Source organism: Colletotrichum acutatum, assembly GCF_030867785.1.
Source record: "Colletotrichum acutatum strain CBS 112980 chromosome Unknown BDZ83scaffold_125, whole genome shotgun sequence".
Classification (NCBI taxonomy): Eukaryota; Fungi; Ascomycota; class Sordariomycetes; order Glomerellales; family Glomerellaceae; genus Colletotrichum; species Colletotrichum acutatum.
This window is the reverse complement of record NW_026849119.1, coordinates 95,683-119,405: the sequence shown is the minus strand read 5'-3', so window position 1 is coordinate 119,405 and position 23,723 is coordinate 95,683. Positions and strand designations below refer to the sequence as shown.

Genomic DNA, 23,723 nt, shown 5'->3' with positions numbered 1-23,723 from the left:
CCTGACCGGCTCCGAGATGACGCCCCAGCAGGCCTGGAGGAGGCGCGTGGTGATCCCGTCCACACCAGGGGTCGTTGTCTTTGTTAAGGTGGCCGTCTTCACTTCTTCTCCGCTAACATTGTCCTGCCAAGTAATCGCTCGCCTTGGGACGACGGGTACGTCAAACGGATTACCCGGTGCGTCATCTTCCGCACTAAACCTGTCGAGAAGGGCTTCCCGAAGCGCTTGGGCCTTTTCGTCAGTATCCTCGATCGTCTGGTTGTCCACAACCAATGGGGGTGCTCTGGTCAGTGGGCTCGCCTTCCGCCAACCCATGATCTGGTACAGGTCCCGGTCTGAAGCGACTCCATCGATCTTTCCGGCCCAGTATGCTCGCTTAGCCTTCCTCACCGTGCTCAGGAACGCCTTTCGTTTCTCCATTAGATAAAGGTGCGCATCTTGCTCCGTCTCCCAGGCTTGTTGGTTGCGGGCAGCACGGTATGCTCTGTGGGCCTCTGCGCATTCCTCCGTCCACCAAGCCGCGCCTTTACCATGTTTTCCTCTCTTCTTGCCGACCGCCTCAATGGCTCGGGAGAAGAGCTCGACGATGTGACTTGCCTGCCCGTCCAGGTCTTCCGGAGTAGGTTGATCCCCCAGATTGGGCATCGCAGCTAGCCCCCCTTCGATCAGGTCTCTCAGCCGAGGCAGCGCCGAGTCGGGCACTGACAGTGGCCGTGGCTGCGGGTGGCCCTCTCCCTGTGACACTGGGCGTTTGAATAGTGGTATGACGGCCACGATGGCCTCGTGGTCAGCTCCCGGGTGTAGCTGTGGGCTGACCTGCGCGTGCGCAAAAGGGATATTAGAGAAAGCCAGGTCCAGGACATGTCCGCAATCCTGGGTTGCCACCCCAACTTCGCTGATAAGAGAGAGATTGTGGCCGTCTGCCCAGCCTGCAATGTCATCTCCCCGGTTCCCGTTCCTCGTCCCGGGCTCCCAAGAGTAGTGATGCGCGTTGAAGTCACCCGCGATCAAAGCTCGCTCCGGGGGTTTGAGTTCTAGCAGTATCCCTGTTGTGCGGCTGTGGGGGTCGCGGGGTTGTCTGTACACGTTGACGATAGTCGTCGTTTTGTCGACCACCAGCCACAGTACGTCTCTCGTGTGGACAGGCCTCTGCTGCTCCACCGTCATCCCTATCCCTTTGCGTGTGTAGGTCAATACTCTTGGTCTGGTTCCTTCGCTGTCCCAGAAGTCGACCGGGACGAAAGAGTCGAAACCCGGGTGCGTGTTCAGTTGCACGTTTCCGTCCTTCCAGCCCGTCCAGGGTTCCTGGACGAGGACCACATCTATCTGAGCCTCCCAGCAGAGCTGCAGGAAAGCCGTGTGCGCCGGGGAGATCTTTCCGACGTTGCCCTGCGCAACGCGTAGCATCCGTGGGGTCGCCGCTCTCGGCTTACGTCTCCGAGTCGAGTTCGAGGTGGGTGTAGGCATTCGCGACGTTGTAGTTTGGCTTCTGTGCTGCCCGTTGGCTCCTGCTTGGCATGGGTAGCACGGGACGGTCGATGGAGGTGTTGTCGGGGGAGTCTTCGCCTTCGCCTTCGTCCGCCTCGTCTTCATCCATGCTGCTGCTGTCAGTGCTTCCGTCACCGAGGCAAACGATCGAGCTTGCGGAGGGCGTTCTCGTGCGCGCGCGCTTGGCGCCGGGTTGCTGGTTCTGGCTGGTGGAGGTAGGGACGCCTGCCGCCTCCTGGCTACTGTCGGATCGAGTAGCCTTGTACAGAGTGTCCGATGCTTTCTGGCCGGCCTTCCGGATCCGAGCCCGCTCCTTTCGACCGGGAAGGGAGACGACGCCGTTTACGACCGAGGGCCTCGCTGGGCAGTCTGTGTGGCCGGCTTGGAAGGGGCCGCAGCAGTTGGGACACTGGGGCCTGGCCATGCAAGGTCCCGTTTCGTGTGAGTCGGAAGGTCTTCCGCAGTTGCTGCAAGTCGGTCGTCGTCCGCAGAACCGGTTGGCGTGGTAGCCCTGGCAGCCGGGGTCATGTCGGATGAGCGTCCTTCGTTTTTTGATGGGCAGAGATCTGCCGCTTTGGTTGAAGAGCCTGAAGGGCGTGACCTCTGATGTGAATGATATGAGCCAAGATATTTCGTTCGTGACTGGGTTGGGCCCAAGGCGGGACGGTCGAGCAAGGACAGGCTTCTGTCCTGTCTGTGCGAAGACCTCATCTTCAACGAGTGTGGCTGGGTCCAGGACGTCCCCGCCAATGCTGTGTAGTTTTGTTGGGCATCGCGGCACAACGTATGTGTGCCACTTGATAGGCGTCTCGACTTGGTGGGCGCCGAGGCATTCCGCCAGCTTTGCCTTACTTGTAAGTAGTCTTTCCTGTATTTGCTTGTTTCGCGGCTTCAGAGAGTAACCTGTGCTGATATGGTAGACGTGGGGAAGGTCCGCTAGCCCCAGGCCAACGGCCTTACAGACGATCTGTCGTACGGCGAACGGTGCGATCTTCCGAGCGGCCGCTAAGCTTTCTTCCGGGACGCGGGCAAAGATGCGGAGGTCCTCCTTCGGCTGCGCCTGCGGCTGATCCTCGGCGGGGAGTGTGGCCTTCGGGCGGGCAGAGCTCTGGCAGCTCTGGCCGCTCCGGGTCGCCGCAGTGGTGTTGCCCGCCATCGGTGCGACGACAGCCGCCCAACTCCGGGCCGCTATTGGGCTTGTCTCGTGATTGATCAGTCTCTTGAGGGTTTGAATGACATAGGCAGTGGCTTCTTTCGCGATCTGCTTTCTAGAACCGTCAAAGCTGGCGACAACGCTGTCGACGGACCGTGCAATGGTCAGAAAGACGTCTTTCCGTGCCTCGTACTGTCTAGCTTCTTCTGCAAGGGCTGTCAAGACGGACCCTGTGGCAGATCCGCTCGGAGCAGATGCGGTAGAGGCTGCGGGCCCCTCGGCCGAGGTAGGGGCGTCGGTGGTGGCATCAAGCTGGCTTCCCGTTAGGCTGGGCCGGGTCGGCTGTGCCTCGGCGTCGCGGCGTCGCTTAGCTCTTGAGGTGGGGTTCGGCTCCGGAGGTGTCCCGGAGCCTGGTTCGGGGTCGGCTTGGTCGGCCGACATCAGTCCGGTGCCCGACGGCGGCTGTGAGGCCATCGCGGATGCGGGCTCCGGCAAGGGGAGGTGAAGAGTTTTCGGCTGTTAGTAATTTGGTGGTAGGCTCACTCATTCACTAACAGCAGATGCCAAGAAAAATTAGGCGAGAGGGAAGTTGCCGTCGTACTGGTGGTCGGTCTCGAAGACGGCAAACGTCTGGGTCTTGCTGGTACGGGTGTTGTGGGAGCACTCGGCGGCCTGGATGGCCTTTGAGACCTTTGTGGCGCTGCAGTTGTAGCTTGAGGGACACTTGCCCTTGGTGTTGGAGGTGGCCGGGTCGAGAGTTGCGGCCACGAGGGCAGGGGCGAGGAGGAGGAGGGCGGAGAGCTGCATCTTGAGGCGCTTGAAGTTCGGAGAATGGGTAAGAACGAGTGTGATTTTGTTTTTTGGTTGTATTGTAAACGAGAGTTATCCGAGTCCAGCCCAAGGAGATGCAAAGAATTGAAGCACGAATGAACGGTGGTGTGTGAGAATGGAGAGCAAGATCAAAAGGAGACTTTCGGAGGAAAAGGGAAAGTCGCGGCAAGTTCATATATAGATTGCTCAAAGTAGACCCATCCCTGGGATTTGTTTCCCTTCATCTAGGTCTGGTGTTCTCTGTGGGTTGTAGCGTATGTCCAATGTAAATTGCTTCTGGGGCCCGCGTTTCGAACAAACGAACGCATTACGAGCGCCAGGAGGCCAGCCGGCCCCTGAGCGCGCGGCACCCCGTCCCGGCGGGGCGGGAAGCATCCCAGTCTCCCGCTCGGAATCGTGTTCTAGACCTTTTGGTCTTCTATTTGCATCAGACAGACCCATTCACCTCAACTCAAGAGGCCAATCGAGAATTGACGATGCCTGACTGACGTTGAGAGCTTGTTCTATGCCAAGTCATCAACATGGGAGAACAAGAAAGGCTTGGCTCTCCCGAGCGAGAGTTTCTGCTGGTACCCCTTACCCATCGTCCCAAATCCCCACATTCTGACATTTCCCGTGGTGGATCCCGCGGCACTGTCTTGGCAACTGCTGCGTGGCTCTGTTGTTTTTATGACATGACAGACCTCCACTCACCCACATCTCATGTCTCTAAGAACTCAACATGAGAGTTCATCAGACGAACCAGCACATCAAGTAAATGGGTAAAGCTGCAGCCCGCCGTTCACTTTTGGATACAGCGGCTTACTCACTCGATGTCCGTACTCGAGGTAAGACGCTAGGAAGCAACTGACGTTTCATCCGGACAGCTGAGCTCAGCTCAGCCCAGAGCAGAGCCCAGGGGTTGAGGAAATTGAAGGCGATCAGTGGGGACCTCCCGCATCCTGCATTTCCAGCGCACGGCGGACGATGCCGTTCACTCACTTACTCACTCACTCACCGAACGGGTGAACGCATCACTGTGGCTTAGACGAAATATCTCGTCAATTTACTGAGTTGTTTTTGATGACGAGACCCTCTGAAAACCCGTGAATTGCAGGCTCTTGCATGTTTGTGAGAGATTATTGCTTAGGTCGAGTCGCGAGAGAAGAAGCAAATCTCGCGGAAACTGCGTCACTGTGGGCACCACCGGCGGCACAGGTGGGAGAAGTTTAGATGTTTCAAGCATAACAAAGCTCGAACGATTTTGAGCAACGGAGCTCGCGTGAGACGAGTCATTGCTAGACGCTTTACTTGTAACGCCTCCCGGAGCTTGGTACGACACATGAGAGAAGTGAGGCTTGCATGGCGCGATGACTCTCAAGATGATTGTGCTTGATTCTACTTGCCCATTCTTTGCTTAGTCTGATCCTGAACTCTTGTCGGAAGTGCTATCTATATGATTTGGATCGATTGAGTTGATGGCGCAAGCTTAAACATATGGGATATCCATGAAGGCTCATAATCGAGATCGAATATTACTCGAATAACCTTTGAGGCTCACCGGGGATCAGACAGATGTCTTGGCATCACTTGGAAGCAGTCTCAAGCACCAATGAGATGCGAGGTCGTCTTCGGGCATTTAAAAGGCGCAAAGTGTGGGGTGTCGCAGCGAGCGGACGCGTCAATCTGGGGTGGAAGCTTAGGATCCTCGGTGAGAATAACCTCATCGATCTCTTGGCTCACACACACGATCTCATCGACATTCATTCAGACGTCAAGATGCTATTCCAACCAAAGTCACCCTACTTCTATGAGATGAAACTATCCCATTTCCTCGAACCGCAAAATCTAGGTGTCTCACCGCATATCAAGCACAACATTACTCCCCTTCCCACCCCCAAAAAACAACCGCACATTCTCCCCGACAACCCTCCGAATATTCACCCTCGTCTGATCAGCGCACCACGCCAAATGCGGCGTCAGCGTCAAATTCAGATCCCGCGCTCCCTCCCCTAACAACACGCTATCCCGCCCGCTCCCCGCCGGTTCAACCTCGTAAACATCCGTCGCCGCCCCCGAGATCCTCCCCTCCCGCAGCGCCGCCACCAGCGCGGCCTCGTTGACGGTCCCACCCCGCCCAACGTTGATAATCACGACGTCAGGCCTCATCGTCGCCATCTCAGCCTCGCCGACGAGGTTCTTAGTCTCTGCTGTGAGGGGTACGATGAGGAAGAGCGTCGTCGCGCGGCGGAGGACCTCTGCGAAGGGTGTGCGGTGGGCGTCTCCGTTGCCATTCGGCTGAGAGGCGTCGGTGGTGGCCGGAGTGACCCGGTTACCGTTCTCGACAGGTGCGGTATCGTTCTTCCTCGCGGCGACGAGGACCTCCATCCCCAGCGCGCGACACATCTTAGCGACGCGCTGCCCTATGGGCCCGTAGCCGATCATACCCACCACCTCGTTGCCGCAGGTATGCGGCGGGCGACCTTCGCTATTGAGGAGGAGGGAGGACATGCTTCCCTCTGCGCGCCAGGGGTTCGGACGGCCCTCGGCGTGGTCCATCATCGTGTTGTGAAGCGTCACGAAGCGTCTGCGGGATGAGAAGTACTAGAGTTCCCCCGTGTTCAATGTCAGTGAATATGTTTCTCTTCCCACCTTTAGTCAAAGGCTCGTGAATTTACATGTTGAGAGATCATTCTAGGTAGGGAGCGGGAGGACTTACCAAGCCGAGGGCGTGCTCGGAGACGGCTTCGACTGTTGCGTTGGGCGAGTATATCACAGTTACGCCGCGACGCCTGCACTCTTCTAGATCGATGTGATCCGTTCCCACAGTCTCTGTGATGATACACTTTCTGCGTCGTCCACGTCGTCAGCTATTACTCGCTTTCGAACCAGCTATATCGGGTTTGAATCGAAGCACAGTAATGTAGGCAGATTGGTCATTTTCCAGCCGAAGCAGACACTTGTCCAACGGGAGTCTTCCAGAGAAGACTTCCAAAGTCATCAGCCCTGCCCGTTACACCATACTCTCTCAATCTCGTTGTCTGGTAGATAGAATCACTCGATCCTGCGGCAGACAACCTTGCCCGACCGTTAGCTTCATCACTCTTAGGATCAACAGCTCCCTTCCCCCTGAGATCCTCTCTTCAACTTTCCAAAACTTCGACCCTCCTCTCTAACCTCAATCACAACAGTCCAACCCCCAATCTCACCAAACTCGAAGAGAATACAACCTAAAACTCACAAATGCGGCGCCTCCCCCAGCGTCTCCCGATTAATAGGCACAGTCGTCGTAATCAGCACGCTCGCAGGCCACGCCCTCGCCGCCGCGACGGCGCTCTCTGAGGGCCTGGTATACTCGTACCCGATAACCTCGTGCGTCACTCCTGCTCCCAGGTCGCCATCGTTGACCTCCGGAGGCGGCACGTGGATTGTCTCGAGCTTGACGATGACATGGTGCGTAGCTGAGGGCAGGCGGGCCGGCTTCTTTACCTCCGTCGCGGGGTCGGTCATTGCTTCCTTCGTTGGTTGAATTAGGTTGAAAGGTGTGTCGTCTTGTTTGTCCTTTGAAGGCTTGACGTAGTTGTCTGAGTGTTGATGAGTTCTATCAAGATGTGAGCATGGTAGATGATAATAAGGAGGTGAGTGTCCTATGCGTACGGTGACAAACACGCCCTAAAGATGGAGCCCGTGTTAAAGTCGCGCAGTCGATGTCTTGTTTAGTCTCAAAAGTCTAAAAGATCTCGTATCAACTTTATATATGCAAGCCACAGCTGTGAAGTCAAAAACCTCCAACCTCAGTCTTGCAGAAAGAGCGATGATATACCTTAGGTACTTTTGTACGTACGGTTGGTTATCTTATCAAAACATCAGAAAAAGCAAGAAGAAAACAGCCTCAGGGGCGCCACACCTCCGGACATAACACTTTGCTGCTCCCTTCCAAAGTTCCCAACCTCGCTAGTGCCATGCTACTTGCTCCGCGCTCCGCATTTTCCCACTGCCGGGATGCGATAAGATCGGCGGCACTTCATGTATGACATGCGCGTGTTTGCTACTCGATGGAAGGGCGCGGTGTGGAGATGGCGCGGCTTGACTTTTGACATCCACACATCCATGATCCATCCACACAACCACATACCCCAAGCCCCTCGACACCCTCATCCAAAACGTGGGGAGGAACCCGGAAGACCTATGCCTTCGACCGCGGAAGGAATTCCGTGCTTACCATGCGGCTTACAATGTCTGAGAGACCTTCACGAAAGGCGCTCGTCTTTTCATGCAACACGTAGAACGGAACAACATCCCTCACAAATCAGTCTGATGAGCTCTGCTACTGCTTCTAGACATGCATGTAATGATGGCATCATTTCTCTCTGTTTGTAAAAAGTTCTGGTCCTGTTCCTAACTCTAGACGGGACCATCTGCCCGAGGGCTTCTCTCGCCCGGAACAGTATTGCTACTGATTCATCCACTCACGTTCCAATTATCCTACTCCCATCAAGCTGCAAACCCCTTGACAGCAAACCCCAACACGAACCTCACCCATCTTATTTCCTAAACGTAGCGCTCCTCTCACCCCTGGGAGGCGGCGCCTTTCTCGCGCCCTTGAGCGGCTCATCACCCGTCTTCGCATACGGGTCAAACGTCGGCTTGACGTGCGTCTTGCCGCGGTTGCCCGTCCTCGCCGCATGGAGCACTGATGTGGCCTTGGTGTAATCGAACGTCTCCTCTTCTTCCTCGCTGTCGCTCGAGTCCGCACCGTCAGCCTCCTGCTGTTCGGCCTTCTTGGCCTCCTTCTGGGCCTTCTTCGCGGCACGCTTCTGTTCTTTCTTTACCTTCTTCTCCGCCTCCTTTTGGGCCTTCTCGGCCTTCTTCGCCGCCTTCTTCTCCGTCTTGGACTTGCGGTTGTTGATCGCCGTCAGGTATCCTTGCAGTTTTCTCTGCTTCTCCGCGGCCGTCTCCTTCGCCTCCTCCAATTGAGCCGGCTCGGCCTTCTTCTTGGCGACTTCCTTCTCCAAGCGTTGTACTTCGGCAGCGGCCTTGCCGTAATCTTCAGTGTAGCGCGCCACCTTGTCTGCCCTCTTCGCAGCCACCTTTGCCTCGCGCTCGCCAGCATCCGTCTTGCCGTGCTTCTTTGACTTCCTCTCGGACTCTGGCCGCTCCAGGACAATGTCGATGGAGCTCTCACCGGATTCAGACTCGTTGTCGCTAACATCAGAAGCGTCTGCTGTAGGAGCTTTCCGTTTCGTGCCAGCCTTGAGGGTGAATTCCTCCTCCACCTCAGGCTCAGCGGGTTGAGCGGCCGCAGCAGCCTTGGCTTCCGCCTCGACGCCTCCCTCCATAGCAACATCTTCCTCGGGAATGACCTCGACCGTCTTCGCATTTTGCACAAATTTCTGCCACGGGAGCATGACATACTCTCCAAGGCCATTAGCTGCAGAGGCTGGCTGTTCCCAGGCCGAGCTCAGAGCCATGCGGCCGAATAGCTGAGACTCTGACAAGAGGGCAGGTTCCAGCGCTCCCTCGGCCGCATCCTCGCTCGTAGCCACTGCCAGAGGCTTAGCAGCGGCCCTTGGAAGCTCCGACTTGAAGAAGTCCAGCAGACGCGGTTCGTTGATGCCCCTTTCTCGTGCCTCCTGATAGCGCGTCCATATCTCGGTGACGTTCTTCCGTGCGATGAAGGCGTGATTGGGTATCAGGGCATGTAGAGCCTTGGCATCTGGTGGCATATGTTTTGCGATATCGCCAACGATACCATTGGGCATGACAAAGGCTGTACTTTCGTCCTCTTTCCGTGCCACCTCGTCTCTCCATTCCCAGATGGCTCTATATACGGCAAATTGCTGGCCCGAAAAGGGCATGGGGTGCTTCAGAAGAGTGTTGTACCAGCCCTTACTTCCCTTGCCAGACTTGGGGTCGAATGTCTCACCACCATACCGACTTAATGAGAGGGTTTTAGACTTCTGGAGCGTCATTTCGATGTAGTCGGTACTGGGGTTGCCCCTATCCGACTTCATCACGAGCTCGTTGCGCATCTTGTCGTAAATATAAAGTAGGAAGTGGGTATCAGAACGGGCATAGTACAGCATCTCTTCAGAAAGGGGGCTATCCTCAATGTTAGTATCTCAGGGAGGCCGCTTCAGGGGTTTACTTACCGCACTCTCCAGTCGGCCAATTGGTACTTCTTGTCGGCGTCAAAGTTGACAAACTTCTTGAGAAGAAATGCCAAGCTCTTTTGAGGGTAGTGTAGCGCTTCGCATGCACTTCCGGTATCGAACAGACCGTTGACATACAGACCAAGATCGCGCTGCAGCCAAACCATATCCATAAAGGGGCCGTGGAAGACCTAGAATAATTAGTCTCATTGAGAAAGCGTCAGTGAGCTCAGTAGTACTAACCTTGATTATGCTGGGGTCGGCAAAAACCTCGTTCAGCACCTGAAGCTGCTGTCTCCATGGCTTCAGAGTGTCTACAATCCAGTCCTGTTCTCTTGTGCTAATCTGCATCAGCGAGGTGAGTCCGACATATGTTCTGAAGTCGTGATGTTCCAGGTCGACGGCGATTTCCTTGGCCTTTTTCAGATCCTTCAGCATCTTCAAGACCCCTTCATATGTGTCGACGTAGATGGCTTCCGTGCCTTCGACGGGCTGCCATGGAATCGGCTCGGCTTGTTCGTAGACGCGATTGGGGTATTTCGCCTCGAGGATTTCGGTTTCGTAGGGATGCTTGTATCTAGTCTCCCTGTCAGTATCATTGAGTAATAGTAACTTCTCCAATCTCCTGCGAGAGTTGGCTGCAGCCTTGTATGCGACCTTGTCGGAACTGGGCACTCTAGGAAATATCAACGGTAAGAAAGTTTGGTAGTCGTACTGGACAAAACCCTCTTCAGTTTCGCTAGTGATCAGGCTCTTCTCCAAAGGAACCGTAGCATGGGGCTTTGCGGTAACGAGGGGCTTCCATGGAGCGTTGTTGTCGACCGGCTGATCGAAGTGGAGTTGGGGTTTAGTGATGTTGGCACTGCGGACAACGCCTCCAGCCGTCTTGGGCTTCTTCGCTTGGGGAGCCTATGTAGCGTCAGTATACACGATATTCCGTATCGAATCATGGAGCGCACTTACGGCATCAGCAGCAGGCGCATCCTTCCTCTTCAAAGCTCCGGTGTACTCGTCAATAGATGTGTCGGCTTTCTCCAAGACTGAGTCGACAACGTCCACGATGCTTCGCCAGCGCATATCAACGTCGTCGGCATCTTCGAGGTCGGGCGCATTGAGTCCGCAGACCTCTGCAGCTGACTTGAGGAGTGTGGTCGAGAGCTCGAGAATCCGTGTGGTTTTGGCGTCGAGATCGTCGCCGACACTGGGGTTGACGGCGCGCTGGAAGGGAAGGTCCTCGGCGGAGACACGGTTGACCGACTTGACAGTGGCCACAAGCGCGGCCTGGACCTTGTCCTGAAGAGACTTGAAGTCCTGGGGGGACGCCATCGTATCGGCGCAGCGGGTGTGGTTCTCGGTGGAGGCTGTCGCGGTTTCGCTGCGAAGTTTGACGATTGAACAAAAAAAAGAGCCCACCATGAAAGGCCCCGGCCGATAAGATTAGATGTGCTATCTAATCGATAAACGCATGGATAAGCGACCTCGATGCTTGGCGGAGGTTGTGCTTCGAGGAACGGAAGAGGTATTGGTATTGTGATGATGATGAAGGGTTCGAAATCATTCGATGCTGACAGAAAAACGCGGGAAACCAGTGTTGCTATTAAAATTAAGTGGCATTGAGAAGTTGCAATTGTTTCCAGAGAGAATGAAGCTGATGAGGGTACCTTAAGGTGAAAGGGACAAGAGTCTTGGGTACGGGAGCCTTCGACTTACAGCGGATGACGCCGCTGACCTTAGGCACTCAGGCCCCTGTGAGGATTTTGTCTCCATTTCTAGCCACAACCTGCAACTTCACCTCTCACTCCTCCGTGAGTTCCGTCAACAGAAAAGCATCCATCATGTCTGCGTCTTTAGCCCCCGAATGCAATGAAGTCAAGGAGTACGTGATTGATCTTGTGAAGCGATCCACAAACGGACTGCTAACTCTGTTGGAACAGGCGCTACGATACATGCTTCTTGAAATGGTACAGTGAGAGTAAGTTGATTCCCTGCACATGATATGGATGACGAAGGAGACATCTAACGACAGGATGGAGAGTACCTGAGAGGCACCGGCACAGACAACAATGAGTGCGCCGATCTATTCAAGAACTACCAAAAGTGTTTAACGGTAGGTCACGTCTCCACGATGATGGCTGCACTCACAACCAAGCTTGGGTGAGCGACGAGGAAGAACATAATGACTGACTGGCAGAAAGGTCGCTCTCAAGGAACGCGGCATAGACAAGCTGCTGGATGAGGCGCGGGAAGACCAAAAAGACAACGATGCGACATACATGGGACGTAAATGTGAGTGCTGCGTCAGAATGCTTCCCAGTTGCTGCAACGTGTTCTTGGAGAGGAGAATCTGACCACTTGTGCAGGAGACATTCCGGGTCCGGACAAGATATCTCGCAAGCTAGTTTTCTTTGGCGTTTTTCGAGGTTGCATTTGTTGGGCACAATGTGGCAGTGTTTAAGGACGGCAATCTCCCAATATGATGTGTTTATTCCTGGTTTTTCCATGACGCGTCTGCGCGCCAGCTACCTATTCAAATGGTGACTTGGATGTGGACACTAACGTCTGGACTGAGTAGACTCTCAGGTAAGCTTGAATCTCTCCGAGAGAAACTCCTGGGATGCAGACAACGGGGTGATACCTCAGGTACCTCACAAGCTCATAGAGTAGGTAATGTTGGTAGTCCCTTAGTAACCGCAACGCGAACCAGACAGAAAAGGGAAGGAAAGGAATTCTGGATGGCTGTGCAAGTAAACGGTGTAACGTGGGTTCATTGCCGGACATGTGTCAATATTGAGATCACCGCCAAGTCTCCATCGACTTGATGCACGATCAAGGAGGCCCCCAAGTTGCATGATGGACACGGAAAGCCAATTGTTCCAACATATGAGCACAACTATATGTTATATGAAGTACAAAACGTGTGTAAAATTATCCGAATACTTCTGGGTAGGTACCTTGATGTGATGCATCAGCCCACGTGATGTTGGTAGATTTACTTTCACCAGATCGCGCCGGGTCACTATTACCTATGGAAAAAACCTAGCAAAAAAATGGAAGCATGGACCCGAGGTGGGCCAGTCCCAGCTATGAAAAAGCCAAGCTCAAGCAGAGTGGGGGCTCGTTCCAGGTTCCAGACCGCCCACATCCCCGTCAGACCCTCTGAGAGCGTCCCGCGGGTCACTGGTCAGCAGGAACTCCTAGGACTCCTGCAGAGTAGAGCCAAACCTGGAAAATGTCCAGATCTCCCGTCTCCTTTAGTGGACGCGAGACCCGCTAGCGAGACATTTCGCTAGCGGCAGAGCGACCTGTATGCGTATGTACCTTAGGCTGGAGGCTGGACGGTACACTGCAGAGAAACCAACAGGGACTAACTCCCTGAGGTACCTAGAGGCAGAACCTGAGGTGATGTCTTGACGTCCTCCACCTCAGCTAACCCCAAAGCTGCCAAACCTCTTGTACCCCCCGTTCTGTCCCTCCAATAATTACATGGCAAATTCCCAGATTTACCGCATCCCTCCACGCGCGCGTGAAGCTTGTCCCCTGGCTCTCTACATAGTTTCTAGTCCCATCTTGTCTTGTGCCCTTCCAAGGTCCGCGTCGAGTACCTTTACTCCATCGGCCGTCCAGACTGCAGAGACTCAAGAGTATCCACGCCCACATCCCTCCACGACTCCACGTCCCGTCTTCTTCTTTTCCTCCCCTCCGGAACATCTTTGCGCAAAGCAACACGACACCAACTGCGGTGCTACACCAACGGATTCGAATCATCGCACCAAGCCAGTCCTCGCCCGGCCCTCGTCCTCCTCCAAAAGCTCTCCAAGACACCTCGAATCAAGCTTGCGACCCCACGATCCTTTCCAAGCTTCCACCCCCCTCTTCCCCCCCGCGCTTGTCCCGCAATCACCGCCGCCGAGTCTGCAGTCCGACGCTCAATCTAGGTCCTTTCCGCCCCGACACACCAGTACCTCTCCTTGGCGACAAGCCTCGGCATGCACTATCCAAGAGAATAACGATTCTATGCACCCCCTCTCGGTTCTCAGCCTTGGGATCTTCGTAGCTGGCTACATCACCGCTCGATGGGATCTGGTCACACGTCTCTATGAGCTTGCCATTTTCGCCTGGGACTACGGAGTTATTGTATGATGATCCTCCCTCCCTCTCTCGGGCCCAGCTACCTATGCGCTGCCTCGTTCTCAACCCTAACATCCATGTCTAGACACGCGCCGCCAAAGGTTTCGCGCTCTTGACCTTCGTCTACCTCGTCATATTCATCCCCGTGGAACGATTGGCCACCAAGGAGGCGAACCTGGTACGACAAACCCTTTCGATCCCCCCGCTGAGACATGTAGGTTGTGAAGCATCTGGCTAATGACGGACTCGACACAGCACCCCCGATCCACCGGAGCTGGCGTCTCGGCCAGGGAACAGTTGCGACGGAGAGGCTCCTTCTGAGCGCCGTCTCCCGCGCTGCCCTCGGCTGACATGCCAGAAAATGACGGTTTAATGAGGATATTCTGGCCGACGGACATCCAGCGCTCCGACCTGCCTGGCGTCGTTGTGGGATGGAGGAACTCGAGCCTGGATGTCTTCGTCGTGGCCATTCTCGACGATGTCGATGTTAGTAACCCCCCTAGACCGCCAGCTCGTGCACCAATTGACCAATCTACAGGCCGGCCATGTCGAATTCGCCCTCAAGATCGGCACCCTCTTTCGAAACTCCCCTCACCCCGTCAATAGCATATACGAACGATGCGGCCACAATGCGATGCACGTCCTCGGTCTGACGAACCCTAGCGAAGCCGTCGTACTCGATCCCTCCCTCTTTATCGCAACCACACCAGCTGGCGCAAAGTCGCCCCGAATCGCGTGCGCCAAGGCCCTCAGCATACAGATCATACTCTATGACCGTCCGCGCCCCAGCAGGATGCAGTACATCTCGCTGAACCCCATCTCGCTCGCGCTTGGGAACAAGGAGGCTCCGGGCCTACCGCCGACAGAACACATGGCTGAAGAAGAGAGGCAGGAGCTGAAGGTGAAGGAGGAAAAGAGAAAACTGGTGGAAAAGCTGAAACAACACACCATCATCAAGCGGTCTCCGTCGCCAAAGGAGAGAGCCCTGCCAAAGATTGTGAACCAAATTAATTGGTCATGGGAGCTGGAGCAGCTGTTGCAGAAGAACATCTCCCGGATCGGCACCCGACCCAAGCGATCTCTGAGCGTCTCGGAGCGAGTGGTGGAGCATGCAACATCGATGCGGAATTTCGTCTGGGACCTCTTGATCTTCTACCTGCTCCCGCTGATTCAATGGGGGTTCGTCTACATGCTCATGGGTCATAGGGCGGTCGCCGAGTTGCTCCTTCAAATCTTAGAATTCCGACTAAGAGACGACTACCTAGCTTTGAAGGACATATCGGCAACGGCGCAACAAGTAGAGATTCGACTACAGCAGTTTTGCTACTGGCCCATGCAGTACACCACGTTGCGACAGCGCAAGAATGATTGGGAGAGCGTCACGACCAGTCATCCTGACTACATACGCTTCTACAACAGTTTATGGCTCGTTGCTAACGATGTCATTATTGGCATCGCGTTGGGCTCTTATATCATTGACAACGCCGAGTGGGCCGCCAACGCAATCAGCGAGCTTCTGAGGGTGTACACGGTCGAGGCGCTTCAAAGGAGTATATCGTGGCTAATGGGATGGCCTGCGGGTTTGAAGCTGAATAGCGAGTTGGCTCTCTTCCTAGGAGACCTTTTCCTCTGGGTCATTGATTACTGGTCAAGTGAGTTTGCCATCGTCCGGAATTCTGGAGAGAACCATTACTGACTTGAATAGACTGCATCGCGACGCTTCAGCCTTTATTACCTCACATTATCTGGTTCATTGGCTTTTCCAGCTTTGCCGGCGCCAGCATGCCCATTGCCATGTTCTCCGACCTGCTCTCGAGCTTGACCGTACACATTTACTCCTTTTACCTGGCATCTGCCCGGATCTACCATTGGCAACTCACAATACTCATCTCGCTCTTTCACCTGTTCCGCGGCAAGAAGCACAATGTCCTTCGCAACCGTATCGACTCGTGCGACTACGACCTGGACCAGCTTCTCGTGGGCACTATCCTCTTCACCCTACTTTTCTTCCTCCTTCCGACCGTCGTGGTGTTCTACTTGAACTTCGCCGTCGCACGAATGGTCATCATTTCGCTAAAGGCTGTTTTTGATACGCTTCTCTCTTGTCTAAACCACTTTCCCCTTTTTGCGCTGATGTTGCGGGTCAAAGACCCGAGGCGACTACCAGGTGAATATCACTCCACATCAATGAGAAGAACCTGACTAATTTGGAGTAGGCGGCATCCGTTTTGAACTTCGAGATACCCTTGACTATAGACTTAATAATGCTTCCAACGAACCACCGACCTCGGTCATCTACCTCAAGGTACGTATTCGCACCCCCCCCCCCAACTCCCTCACAATTACCATTGCCTGTCGAACTCGACTTCTGACACGCCCACTAGTCCATCCCCCTCACCTTCCGCGCCATGTTCCACCAGTACTTTCAGATGGGCAACCGCATCCGCAAGCACTACCTCTCGCCCACGGTCGTACTCTGCCTGGTGACGGGCAAGTTTGTCCCGCCGCTCAACCGCAAGAACCTGTACAGCCTGCAGTACAGCATGCTCCCCGCGCGCCGCGCGAGCTTCCGCCAGATGTGGGACGCCATCACGACGGTGCAGCCCAGTAGGAAGCCCGTGCCGTTTGTGATGAATGGGAAAAGGTATCCCACGGGGATCGGGGGCGGGGGGAGGACGAGGTATCATCACTAGATAATGAAATTCTTACGTTTTTTATTTTTTTGCGAGAATGACGGCCTGTTGTGTTGATGTTGCTCTCTTGTGATGTGTGATGTGTGTGTGTGTGTGTGTGTGTGTGTGTGTGTGTGTGTGTGTGTGTATGTATGTGTGTGGCCGATAGACTTTCTCTATATCTTTGACCTCGGTCTCATATCATCTTACCTCCATGAAGCCCCAGTAACCCACGGATCCTCCCCAAACCCCAAAAGCTATGACTCAACCGCGAGTCATCATTGTCGTCGTTTTGTTATCCCCTGTGTACTGGAGACACTCCGTCCCTGCTTCACCGGATCCCGCGAGGCCACAGCAGGCGTGTGATCAGATGAGGCGCTGATGGTGGTTTTGGCTGGGACGGAGGGGGATTATAAGGTACAGTCTCATGTTTGGGAGGCGGAGGAGGCGGAGGTAAGGAATGAGAGTAGGGCGAGGAGGTTCCTTGGTTTCTGTTGGCTGAGTTTGTGTGGATTAAGGGGGAGTGGTGGTTTCTTGTGCCATTCATACGAAAGTCTGGCTTGCCCCTTCTCGACGGTATTATATCTAGCTGGCGTGCCTGGGACGCTGGGACTCAAAGCTGGCGTGGTATATATCTACGAGGTCGGTGATTACATTGAAACGTGCGAGCCAGGTCACATTGCGCGGCTTTTATGTACGTGCTAGATACTAGAGATATGCACGACCTTCATGTCATTGATATAGCGTCGGTGTGATTTTATCCTCGAACCCGCCGCGTAGCTTGGTTAGATGGGGCCGTATTGGGGTCGCTGTCGTGAGCTTTCAAACCCCTTCGACCTCTTCCCTCCTCGAGCTTAGGGCTCAAGGGCATAGATTTCGAAGATGTAGAGGATAAGTCCGCAGCAGAGACTAGTCCAGTCTTGCCCTTCGAATTGAGCTTTAGGGTTGACCGCGTTGTCCTGAACATCTCTTCGTGGTAGTCTTGCGTCCATTCTCGTAGGATTGGCCTTCGTCTTCGAAGCCACGTTCGTCCGTCGTAGCGTCTCTTGATATTACAGTCCGGCTCCAGCGGCGGGAGAAGCGCATTGGGGCCGTACGTGGGACTGGCATCGCCAGGACGCGACTGACAAACCCTCTCCATGCCTCCGCTTCTTGCCGGACCCCGTCGGCCAGGGGCTCGGGCTCGTCGTCTAGGTTGAGGAAGGGACCATAAAAGTTGTCCTCGTTAGCGTTGTCGTCGTGCTGATGGTGCTGCTATTCCCTGCCGCGGTCATTGAGTCGCGGGTACGGAATTCGACCCCAATTTGGGGTACGCAAGATAACAGAGCGTATTTGCCCCGTCTCTCTCTGCACTTTGGTCTTATCCAAAAGTGTATACGTCATCATAGGTTGATGATGAGTATTGAACGATATATTGTAGCTGATGAAGCTTGGTAATGTTTTTGGGATCTAAATGAGCGAATTGGCATCAGCTCACTATGACGGAATACATGCAAGTTGAGTCACCGAGCTGAGATCTCCTACATACTCGTGGGACATGGAATAACACATTATGCCCGGATTCTTCTCATTGCCTTAGAAATTATTTCTTTCAGAGGGCATTTATAGCACAGCGGCATGAAAGTTTGGGGGTTACCAGAAGTGGTTTGCCTTTTGAGTTATTGAACGTAAGCACTCGACCGTGTTGCAATAGGAGAGGTTCAATAGGTAGACGAAGGAAGTCACCCAGTCACATAGTCACCCGTCTTGTACGACACAGTCTCGTTGCCTTATATTCTGCTTTGCTTCCAGAGCCATCCTTCGACGGTTTGTTGCAGAGTTGTCTCATATTACCCAACGGGCGCACAATAAGATAGGGAATCAGATCTACTCTTGACCACCGCGTGCTGAGTGGGATCCTCTGAATGGAAGGGTCTGGCCTTTCTCCTACTACTGGTTCTATTACCGCCTTGTCCATTACAAAGGTCGTCTAGCTCTTTACAAGGCTTGCATTGAACTTGAAGCCAATCAGCACGACGAAGCTCCTGTTCTGAATCTGTAGTATGCAAATCACCGAAGAATTCCAGAGAGCGTATAGCTTATCAAGCTTGCTCTCTTGTGGACTAAAATGTTGGCGCAGGCATGCTCCCAGAGGTTTCCCAGTATATAACTCCTACAGAGAGTGACAATTGCGAAATTATGTTCCATAATGGGTCTTGAACCCAACTGAGGCAATTGCCAACCTTTTGGTCCCAGTCTTGAACATCGCTCTGCTTCTTAATAACCAATTGATTTTCTCTGGGTTTCATAATCTGCATAAGCGAAATGAGTCTACGACAGCCAAGGTAAGGCCCACGCGGAAAGCTTCATCAGACATGCGTGCGGCGCATTGAAGCTATTGTCATCCTAGGGGAGAGACGAGAACAGCTTTCCCCCCTCCCCCCGGATCTGTCTGCTTCTCATGGCTTGTAGCCCGGGGTCATCTTTAAATTGGGAAAGATTACATGACAGAGCTTGAACAACTGTCAGGTTCTGTCCCAAGCCGTCGACAACACTAGCGAGAGCACAGCGGTCGTAGCAACTCTCTACTCGAAGCCTACTTCGCGCACTCTACTCCAGGCTCGAGCAAGCGGATCAACGATCAAGACCAAAAGACTCTGCTCTCTGTCGGTCAGTTACAACAAAGCATTGTCAACGCAGACGACAGCCGACGAATCTCTCCACCGACAGCCCCGAGCTCGAGTCATCTCATACAGATGGCTCGATGACTGATAAGCTAAATCCCTTAGCAGGGGCATCCACATCAGCTGAGTGAACTTGCGGGACCTGCTTCCCCATGGGGGGCGGGGGCCTTTCGATATGATGACCTCGAGTCTTCCGTTTTCTGGTGGGTAAAGGGCAACGGAACAACGTGATGAGATAACACCGTTGCCGTTGTTGGTCCGTTGGATCAAGAGGCTTCATAGCGCATTCGTCGTGTCCTGGGTAGCATTGGGGTAGATTTTCACGCGTTACTACAGGAAGCTTTCGAGACTGTTGCGTGAATACCCTTACTAGATCTTCAACATCTTACTGCGCACTTAGGAGACGACCTTCTACTTCCATTTGCTTCCCATGCCTAATATACCACCAGAACCATATCGTCAAAATAAAGCACATCCCATCAACACCTCACAGACTTCCAGAAGCCGAGGAACAGACGTTCCGGTTCTTGGCCCCCCCACGCCCATTCCCCTTCCTATCCATAAAAGGCAAAGAGTGGGTCAGGTTATCAGGTACCGTGTCACTGCGTGTTTGCCCTGTTTTTCCTGCACACCTCGCTTGCTCCTGCTGCAGTTCGGCTCTTCGCGACGCCGTTACACTCGCCAGTCCCTCGGTTCTCCGAATTGGAGAAGGACAGCCAAAAATGAGCCCAGGTCTCAAAAAAGTCGAACGAGGTTCGCGTGAGGGGAAACCTGCCATTACCCTACAGCTGGGTTCGTCATAAATAGAAAAAAATAAAGGGTTGGAAGGATTACTTAATCTCTCCAACGACATCCCATCTCAAAATCAACGTCGGGTGGTGCAAAAACTGCGAGCCAAATTGACGCACATCACGACATGCTGACCAGGCGACCACACCGCCCGCTAACCTCGCAAAATACGGTGGATACGAACGAAAACGGTGACAAGAATGGGAATTGGTCTTGGACGGGACAGAAAATCCATGATGCCATTACTGTTCTGTGGACCCTCTAACAAGTTCAAAGTCCAATCCCGCAGCGCCGCCTGACCGTCGAAACCTTTACGCTGGACCCGCAAAGCTGATCCCAAAAGGGGGCAAAGAAAACGGGGGTGAAAGATGATCGTGGCTCGGGGTGAAGGGGGAAGGGAAGGGGGGGTGCCACGGGTGGGAACACGCGCACGAAAGAGGTGCACGCGATAAGAGCAGCAAGAGACTAAGTACACTTGTTTCTTTTCCTTTTTGTACTGCTGCGATGAAACGGTGATCAGTACGGAAATGGACAATTACAGCGTACGGATGGATATTCGCGCTTGTCTCGTCTCTCGAGTGAGAGGGAGACGCTGGTCTGCGGGAGCCGAGAGGCCAGGTTAGGTGCCTTGCCACCTAGGAGATGTGATCGAGATCGGGAGAAGGAGCGCATGGGGATAATGGAAAAAAGTCAATTGCGAGGTTCAAGATTCTCATCGCCATTGTCAATGGCCTTCACATGCCTTATCTGATTTCATCTGTACTTTTCTAGCTTTTCCTGAAGCTTTTATTCAAAGCTCAAGCTTGGTGTCAGGCCTACGACGGCGAAAGTTTTCGTCGCGGTTTGAAGGGGTGGGAGTGGGGAGGGAAGACACAGAGACTACCAAAACAAGACGGCCGTTCGTCGTCCAGAAAGGAGGTGTGTGAGAGAGCCGAGGGGGCGTGTGAGTGTCTCCGTGACGGTGTTCCTCAGTCTACCCGTCTGGCAGTCTGCGGATACAGCGCTGTCGGACGCACGACTCGGAGCCATGCTTCGACGATAAGGACATACGTCGAGGTCGAGCGGAGCACTCGGAAACCGAGCTTTTTTCTTCCGGGCTTGGGTCACTAAGGGACCAGACTATCGTTGGCAGCGTCAATGGCAGTACGGCGGGAACAGCAACAGTGCTCTTGTTCGATGGGTCAGACTGCTCAAGTGAGAAGCGGAGTGATGAGAAGTGACGGTGGCCGTCTGGCCCTTTGATTGTCATATCAAGAGGTGTGTCTCCAGCGGTTGTGGCTCGTCTTCCCGTATGGCATCATCATCATCATCAGCCTCCTTCCCTGGGGAAGCAGCCTCAAGTGTCAGGACACAAGATCAAGAACGGGCGACAAGATATCTACTCCGCGTTCAATGGAGAAAAAGTGAAGTCACTGAGCCTAGTGGTGAACAAGCCAGCAGATTGATAAGTGAGAGAGAGGAGAGGCGCAGGGCAGGATAGGCATGGCATGGTGCGTGATTGCGCTCGTGTGAGAAAAAAACCCCGTGGGGATGGCATGCTGGCTTCCCGCCGCCAGGCACGGGAGGACACCCGCAAAAAAACCTACCTACCTAGGTAGCTCGAGTGAAGCTCACCCAATTCTCATCTCACATTGGCCAATTCGACCTCGAAAGATCTCGGGAAGCTTCAAGCTCTGGCATTCCGTAGACTGGCCCCTTCCCCAGAGTGGAGATGAAGTACCTGAACGAACGCTCTCGGGCGGTGAGATTTGTGCTGATTGCCGGGCTGTACGGAGAATTTTTGCCTGATCTCATGATCTCATGTCCAGTGCTCAAAAATTCATCAATTGCCTCACAAAGTCATCAAAGTCGGTGATCATCAGTTTGAGGTTTGTAGTATTTTTACAGAAAAAATTGTATCAGGGCCAGGAGCCACGGGGGTAGGCTGGCTGAAGCAAAAGATGGGGAGATGCAAAACTTTTTCGCTGGTAAGAGTAGTGCGTTACCTCGTCCCTGCCACAGACCAATTTCCATCTATACAACACAGCAGAGCCGTGCGGTCTATGACCTCTAATCGTCTAAAATGCCCACCATGCTGTCTATCCCGTCTATTAACTCTAGCTCGTCACGCAGTGTGGAGTGGATGATGCTCCATTGCGTAACCATAGGCGAACCTGTCCCAAGAGGAGATGGCGGTCAAGAGAGCACAGCTCCGTCCGAAAACTGTCTCCTTGCCTCTCCCCAGCTCGCCAGTGCGAAGTAAATCGCTTACGTCTATCGTGATTGTTAGCTTCAATGAGTCTCGATGAGAGCGGGTGGATTGGTGATGACGTACGAACTTGGCCATGAGGGCAACCATGAGGTCGAAAAGACCGATGGCCTCGACGAAAGCGAAACCAAGAATGGCGTAGGAGAAGAGCTGGCCACGGAGGGCAGGGTTGCGGGCAACACCGTTGAGGAGGGCGGCGAAGACCAGACCGATACCGATACCAGCACCGGTAAGACCGATGGCGGCGGAACCCATACCCAAGTTCTTGGAGACCTCAACCATGGCCTGGGCGATCTCAGAAGAGTAGGCGCGCTTGGCCTGGACCTGGGTGAAGACCTTGGAGGACTTGATGGTGGTGGCCTGCTGGCGCTTGACAGCCTGGAGGGGGCTGGAGAAGCCTGAAAATTTCGCAAATCGAATGTCAGAACAATCGTGGTTCTCTCATGTCTTGTTTTCTCGACGGGGAGGTGGGAAGGCGACGATATCGAACTCATCGTTGATATCGGATCGTTGCCGCGAGTCCAATTGATGTGATTGATCATTGGCTTCGATGTCGGCGTCGGTCTTTTTCTTCTTTTCTTTCTTGTTCGATGCCTTTCCCATTTCCTCCCTTCGTCTCCGTTCTCTCGACGAGAACTAAATTTTCAAGACTTACCAGTGATGGTGCGCTTGGGCATGGCAGAGACGCGCACCGCAGGGCGGGCGGCCTTGGTGGCCATCTGAGTGGCGAGTCTGGAGGCGCGGACACGAGTGGAGGCCATTGTGACTGATGTGAGGGGAGATTGTGGGATAGACGGTGATGGACTGGGAGGAAGAGAAGATAGGAAACAAGGACAGATTGGGATGGAGGTAGGTAAAGTGGAAGGAAGAAGGAGGAGAGAGAAAAAGCTCAAAAGCAGGTTCGGAAGGGAAAAGCTCTCGCTCAGGTGACGGGCAAGCTCGGTAGAGAGAGGAGGGCAGGGGCCCGGGCAACGGGACGGCGGAAGTTGATCCAGATGGCTCGCCAGCCAGGCCTCAGGTTCCACGCTGGAGATGATGAGCCTGAGGCTTCTTCAGGATGCGTGTGGGATCGGATCAAACAGGAGACGGCAGAAACTGGTGAGTATCCGTACCGTTTGTGTATTCACTAGACATCGGTGGGCGCTGGGGACGGATTCGCAATGGACGAGGCGTCCCAATCAGGTTTAGACTTGAGCGGTCGTTGACATATCGTGGACCTCCATCCACCAAAGAGATCCAACATACACGCCCTCGCACCGATCTCGGGCATTGTCGGGAGGCTGGACGGCGAAGGGGATCCCTGAACGGAGAGAGGGAGAGTCTGAGAGATGGTTGATCTTGGGGCCCTTTGACCGTGCCTGAGGCGTACGGAGTGTGTGCTTGCTGGATATGCCCCCTTGGCCAGGAACACGAATCATGAGAAGTGGGTTGCGGTATCAAGGCTAAGGAGAATCCGCAAGGTTGAGTCCGTTACGGCCGGCTAATCGATAATCAACATGTAGGTCCAGCGTTTGCCAACTCAGTCTTTGAGACGGCATGAGCACGCAATGTCCATGCTCCAAGCACCTTGGCTTAACGGAGAGAGACCACCTCAAGTTCGCTGAAGCTTTCGAGATAAGA

General features: G+C 54.1%; 6 protein-coding genes across 6 annotated transcripts; 2 read left to right on the top strand and 4 right to left on the bottom strand.

The window, feature by feature from the left end:
* Positions 1-3,214: 3,214 nt before the first annotated feature.
* Positions 3,215-3,448, bottom strand: BDZ83DRAFT_588268 (uncharacterized protein; the record flags this gene model as incomplete). Its single annotated transcript, XM_060506119.1, has 1 exon — positions 3,215-3,448. The coding sequence occupies one exon, from the start codon at positions 3,446-3,448 to the stop codon at positions 3,215-3,217; it is 234 nt and encodes a 77-aa protein (XP_060360201.1).
* Positions 3,449-5,189: 1,741 nt separating this feature from the next.
* On the bottom strand, positions 5,190-7,131 carry BDZ83DRAFT_636106 (D-isomer specific 2-hydroxyacid dehydrogenase). Its single transcript, XM_060509229.1, has 3 exons — positions 6,693-7,131; positions 6,171-6,300; positions 5,190-6,055 (listed from the first exon to the last, which is right to left on the bottom strand). Exons 1-3 carry the CDS (start codon positions 6,959-6,961, stop codon positions 5,309-5,311), a joined length of 1,146 nt encoding a protein of 381 aa, XP_060360200.1. The 5' UTR covers positions 6,962-7,131; the 3' UTR covers positions 5,190-5,308.
* Positions 7,132-7,753: 622 nt separating this feature from the next.
* Positions 7,754-11,410, bottom strand: BDZ83DRAFT_636100 (exonuclease). The gene is made up of 5 exons (XM_060509228.1): positions 10,567-11,410; positions 10,319-10,512; positions 9,847-10,180; positions 9,604-9,794; positions 7,754-9,553 (listed from the first exon to the last, which is right to left on the bottom strand). The coding sequence occupies exons 1-5, from the start codon at positions 11,017-11,019 to the stop codon at positions 7,996-7,998; spliced, it is 2,730 nt and encodes a 909-aa protein (XP_060360199.1). The 5' UTR covers positions 11,020-11,410; the 3' UTR covers positions 7,754-7,995.
* A 28-nt stretch (positions 11,411-11,438) lies between these two features.
* Positions 11,439-11,951, top strand: BDZ83DRAFT_588300 (uncharacterized protein; the record flags this gene model as incomplete). The annotated part of the gene is made up of 4 exons (XM_060506123.1): positions 11,439-11,479; positions 11,538-11,575; positions 11,637-11,710; positions 11,799-11,951. The coding sequence occupies 4 exons, from the start codon at positions 11,439-11,441 to the stop codon at positions 11,949-11,951; spliced, it is 306 nt and encodes a 101-aa protein (XP_060360198.1).
* Positions 11,952-14,082: 2,131 nt separating this feature from the next.
* BDZ83DRAFT_756390 (N-acetylglucosaminyl transferase component) lies at positions 14,083-16,424 on the top strand (the record flags this gene model as incomplete). Its single annotated transcript, XM_060514735.1, has 5 exons — positions 14,083-14,217; positions 14,270-15,383; positions 15,437-15,898; positions 15,948-16,036; positions 16,116-16,424. 5 exons carry the CDS (start codon positions 14,083-14,085, stop codon positions 16,422-16,424), a joined length of 2,109 nt encoding a protein of 702 aa, XP_060360197.1.
* A 5,516-nt stretch (positions 16,425-21,940) lies between these two features.
* BDZ83DRAFT_60482 (ATP synthase subunit C) lies at positions 21,941-23,075 on the bottom strand. Its single transcript, XM_060507295.1, has 3 exons — positions 22,759-23,075; positions 22,170-22,501; positions 21,941-22,108 (listed from the first exon to the last, which is right to left on the bottom strand). Exons 1-3 carry the CDS (start codon positions 22,862-22,864, stop codon positions 22,103-22,105), a joined length of 444 nt encoding a protein of 147 aa, XP_060360196.1. The 5' UTR covers positions 22,865-23,075; the 3' UTR covers positions 21,941-22,102.
* Between the last annotated feature and the right edge of the window lie 648 nt (positions 23,076-23,723).

Coding starts and splice junctions, on each gene's coding strand:
- BDZ83DRAFT_636106 (XM_060509229.1), bottom strand. CDS start 6,961: ATGACCGACCCCGCGACGGAGGTAAAGAAGCCGGCCCGCCTGCCCTCA. Junction 6,301..6,692: donor CTGGGGGAGGCGCCGCATTT/GTGAGTTTTAGG, acceptor TGGACGACGCAG/AAAGTGTATCATCACAGAGA. Junction 6,056..6,170: donor CCGAGCACGCCCTCGGCTTG/GTAAGTCCTCCC, acceptor GGGGAACTCTAG/TACTTCTCATCCCGCAGACG.
- BDZ83DRAFT_636100 (XM_060509228.1), bottom strand. CDS start 11,019: ATGGTGGGCTCTTTTTTTTGTTCAATCGTCAAACTTCGCAGCGAAACC. Junction 10,181..10,318: donor ACTGAAGAGGGTTTTGTCCA/GTACGACTACCA, acceptor CAGGGAGACTAG/ATACAAGCATCCCTACGAAA. Junction 9,795..9,846: donor CCGACCCCAGCATAATCAAG/GTTAGTACTACT, acceptor TAATTATTCTAG/GTCTTCCACGGCCCCTTTAT.
- BDZ83DRAFT_60482 (XM_060507295.1), bottom strand. CDS start 22,864: ATGGCCTCCACTCGTGTCCGCGCCTCCAGACTCGCCACTCAGATGGCC. Junction 22,502..22,758: donor GCCCAAGCGCACCATCACTG/GTAAGTCTTGAA, acceptor CGAAATTTTCAG/GCTTCTCCAGCCCCCTCCAG.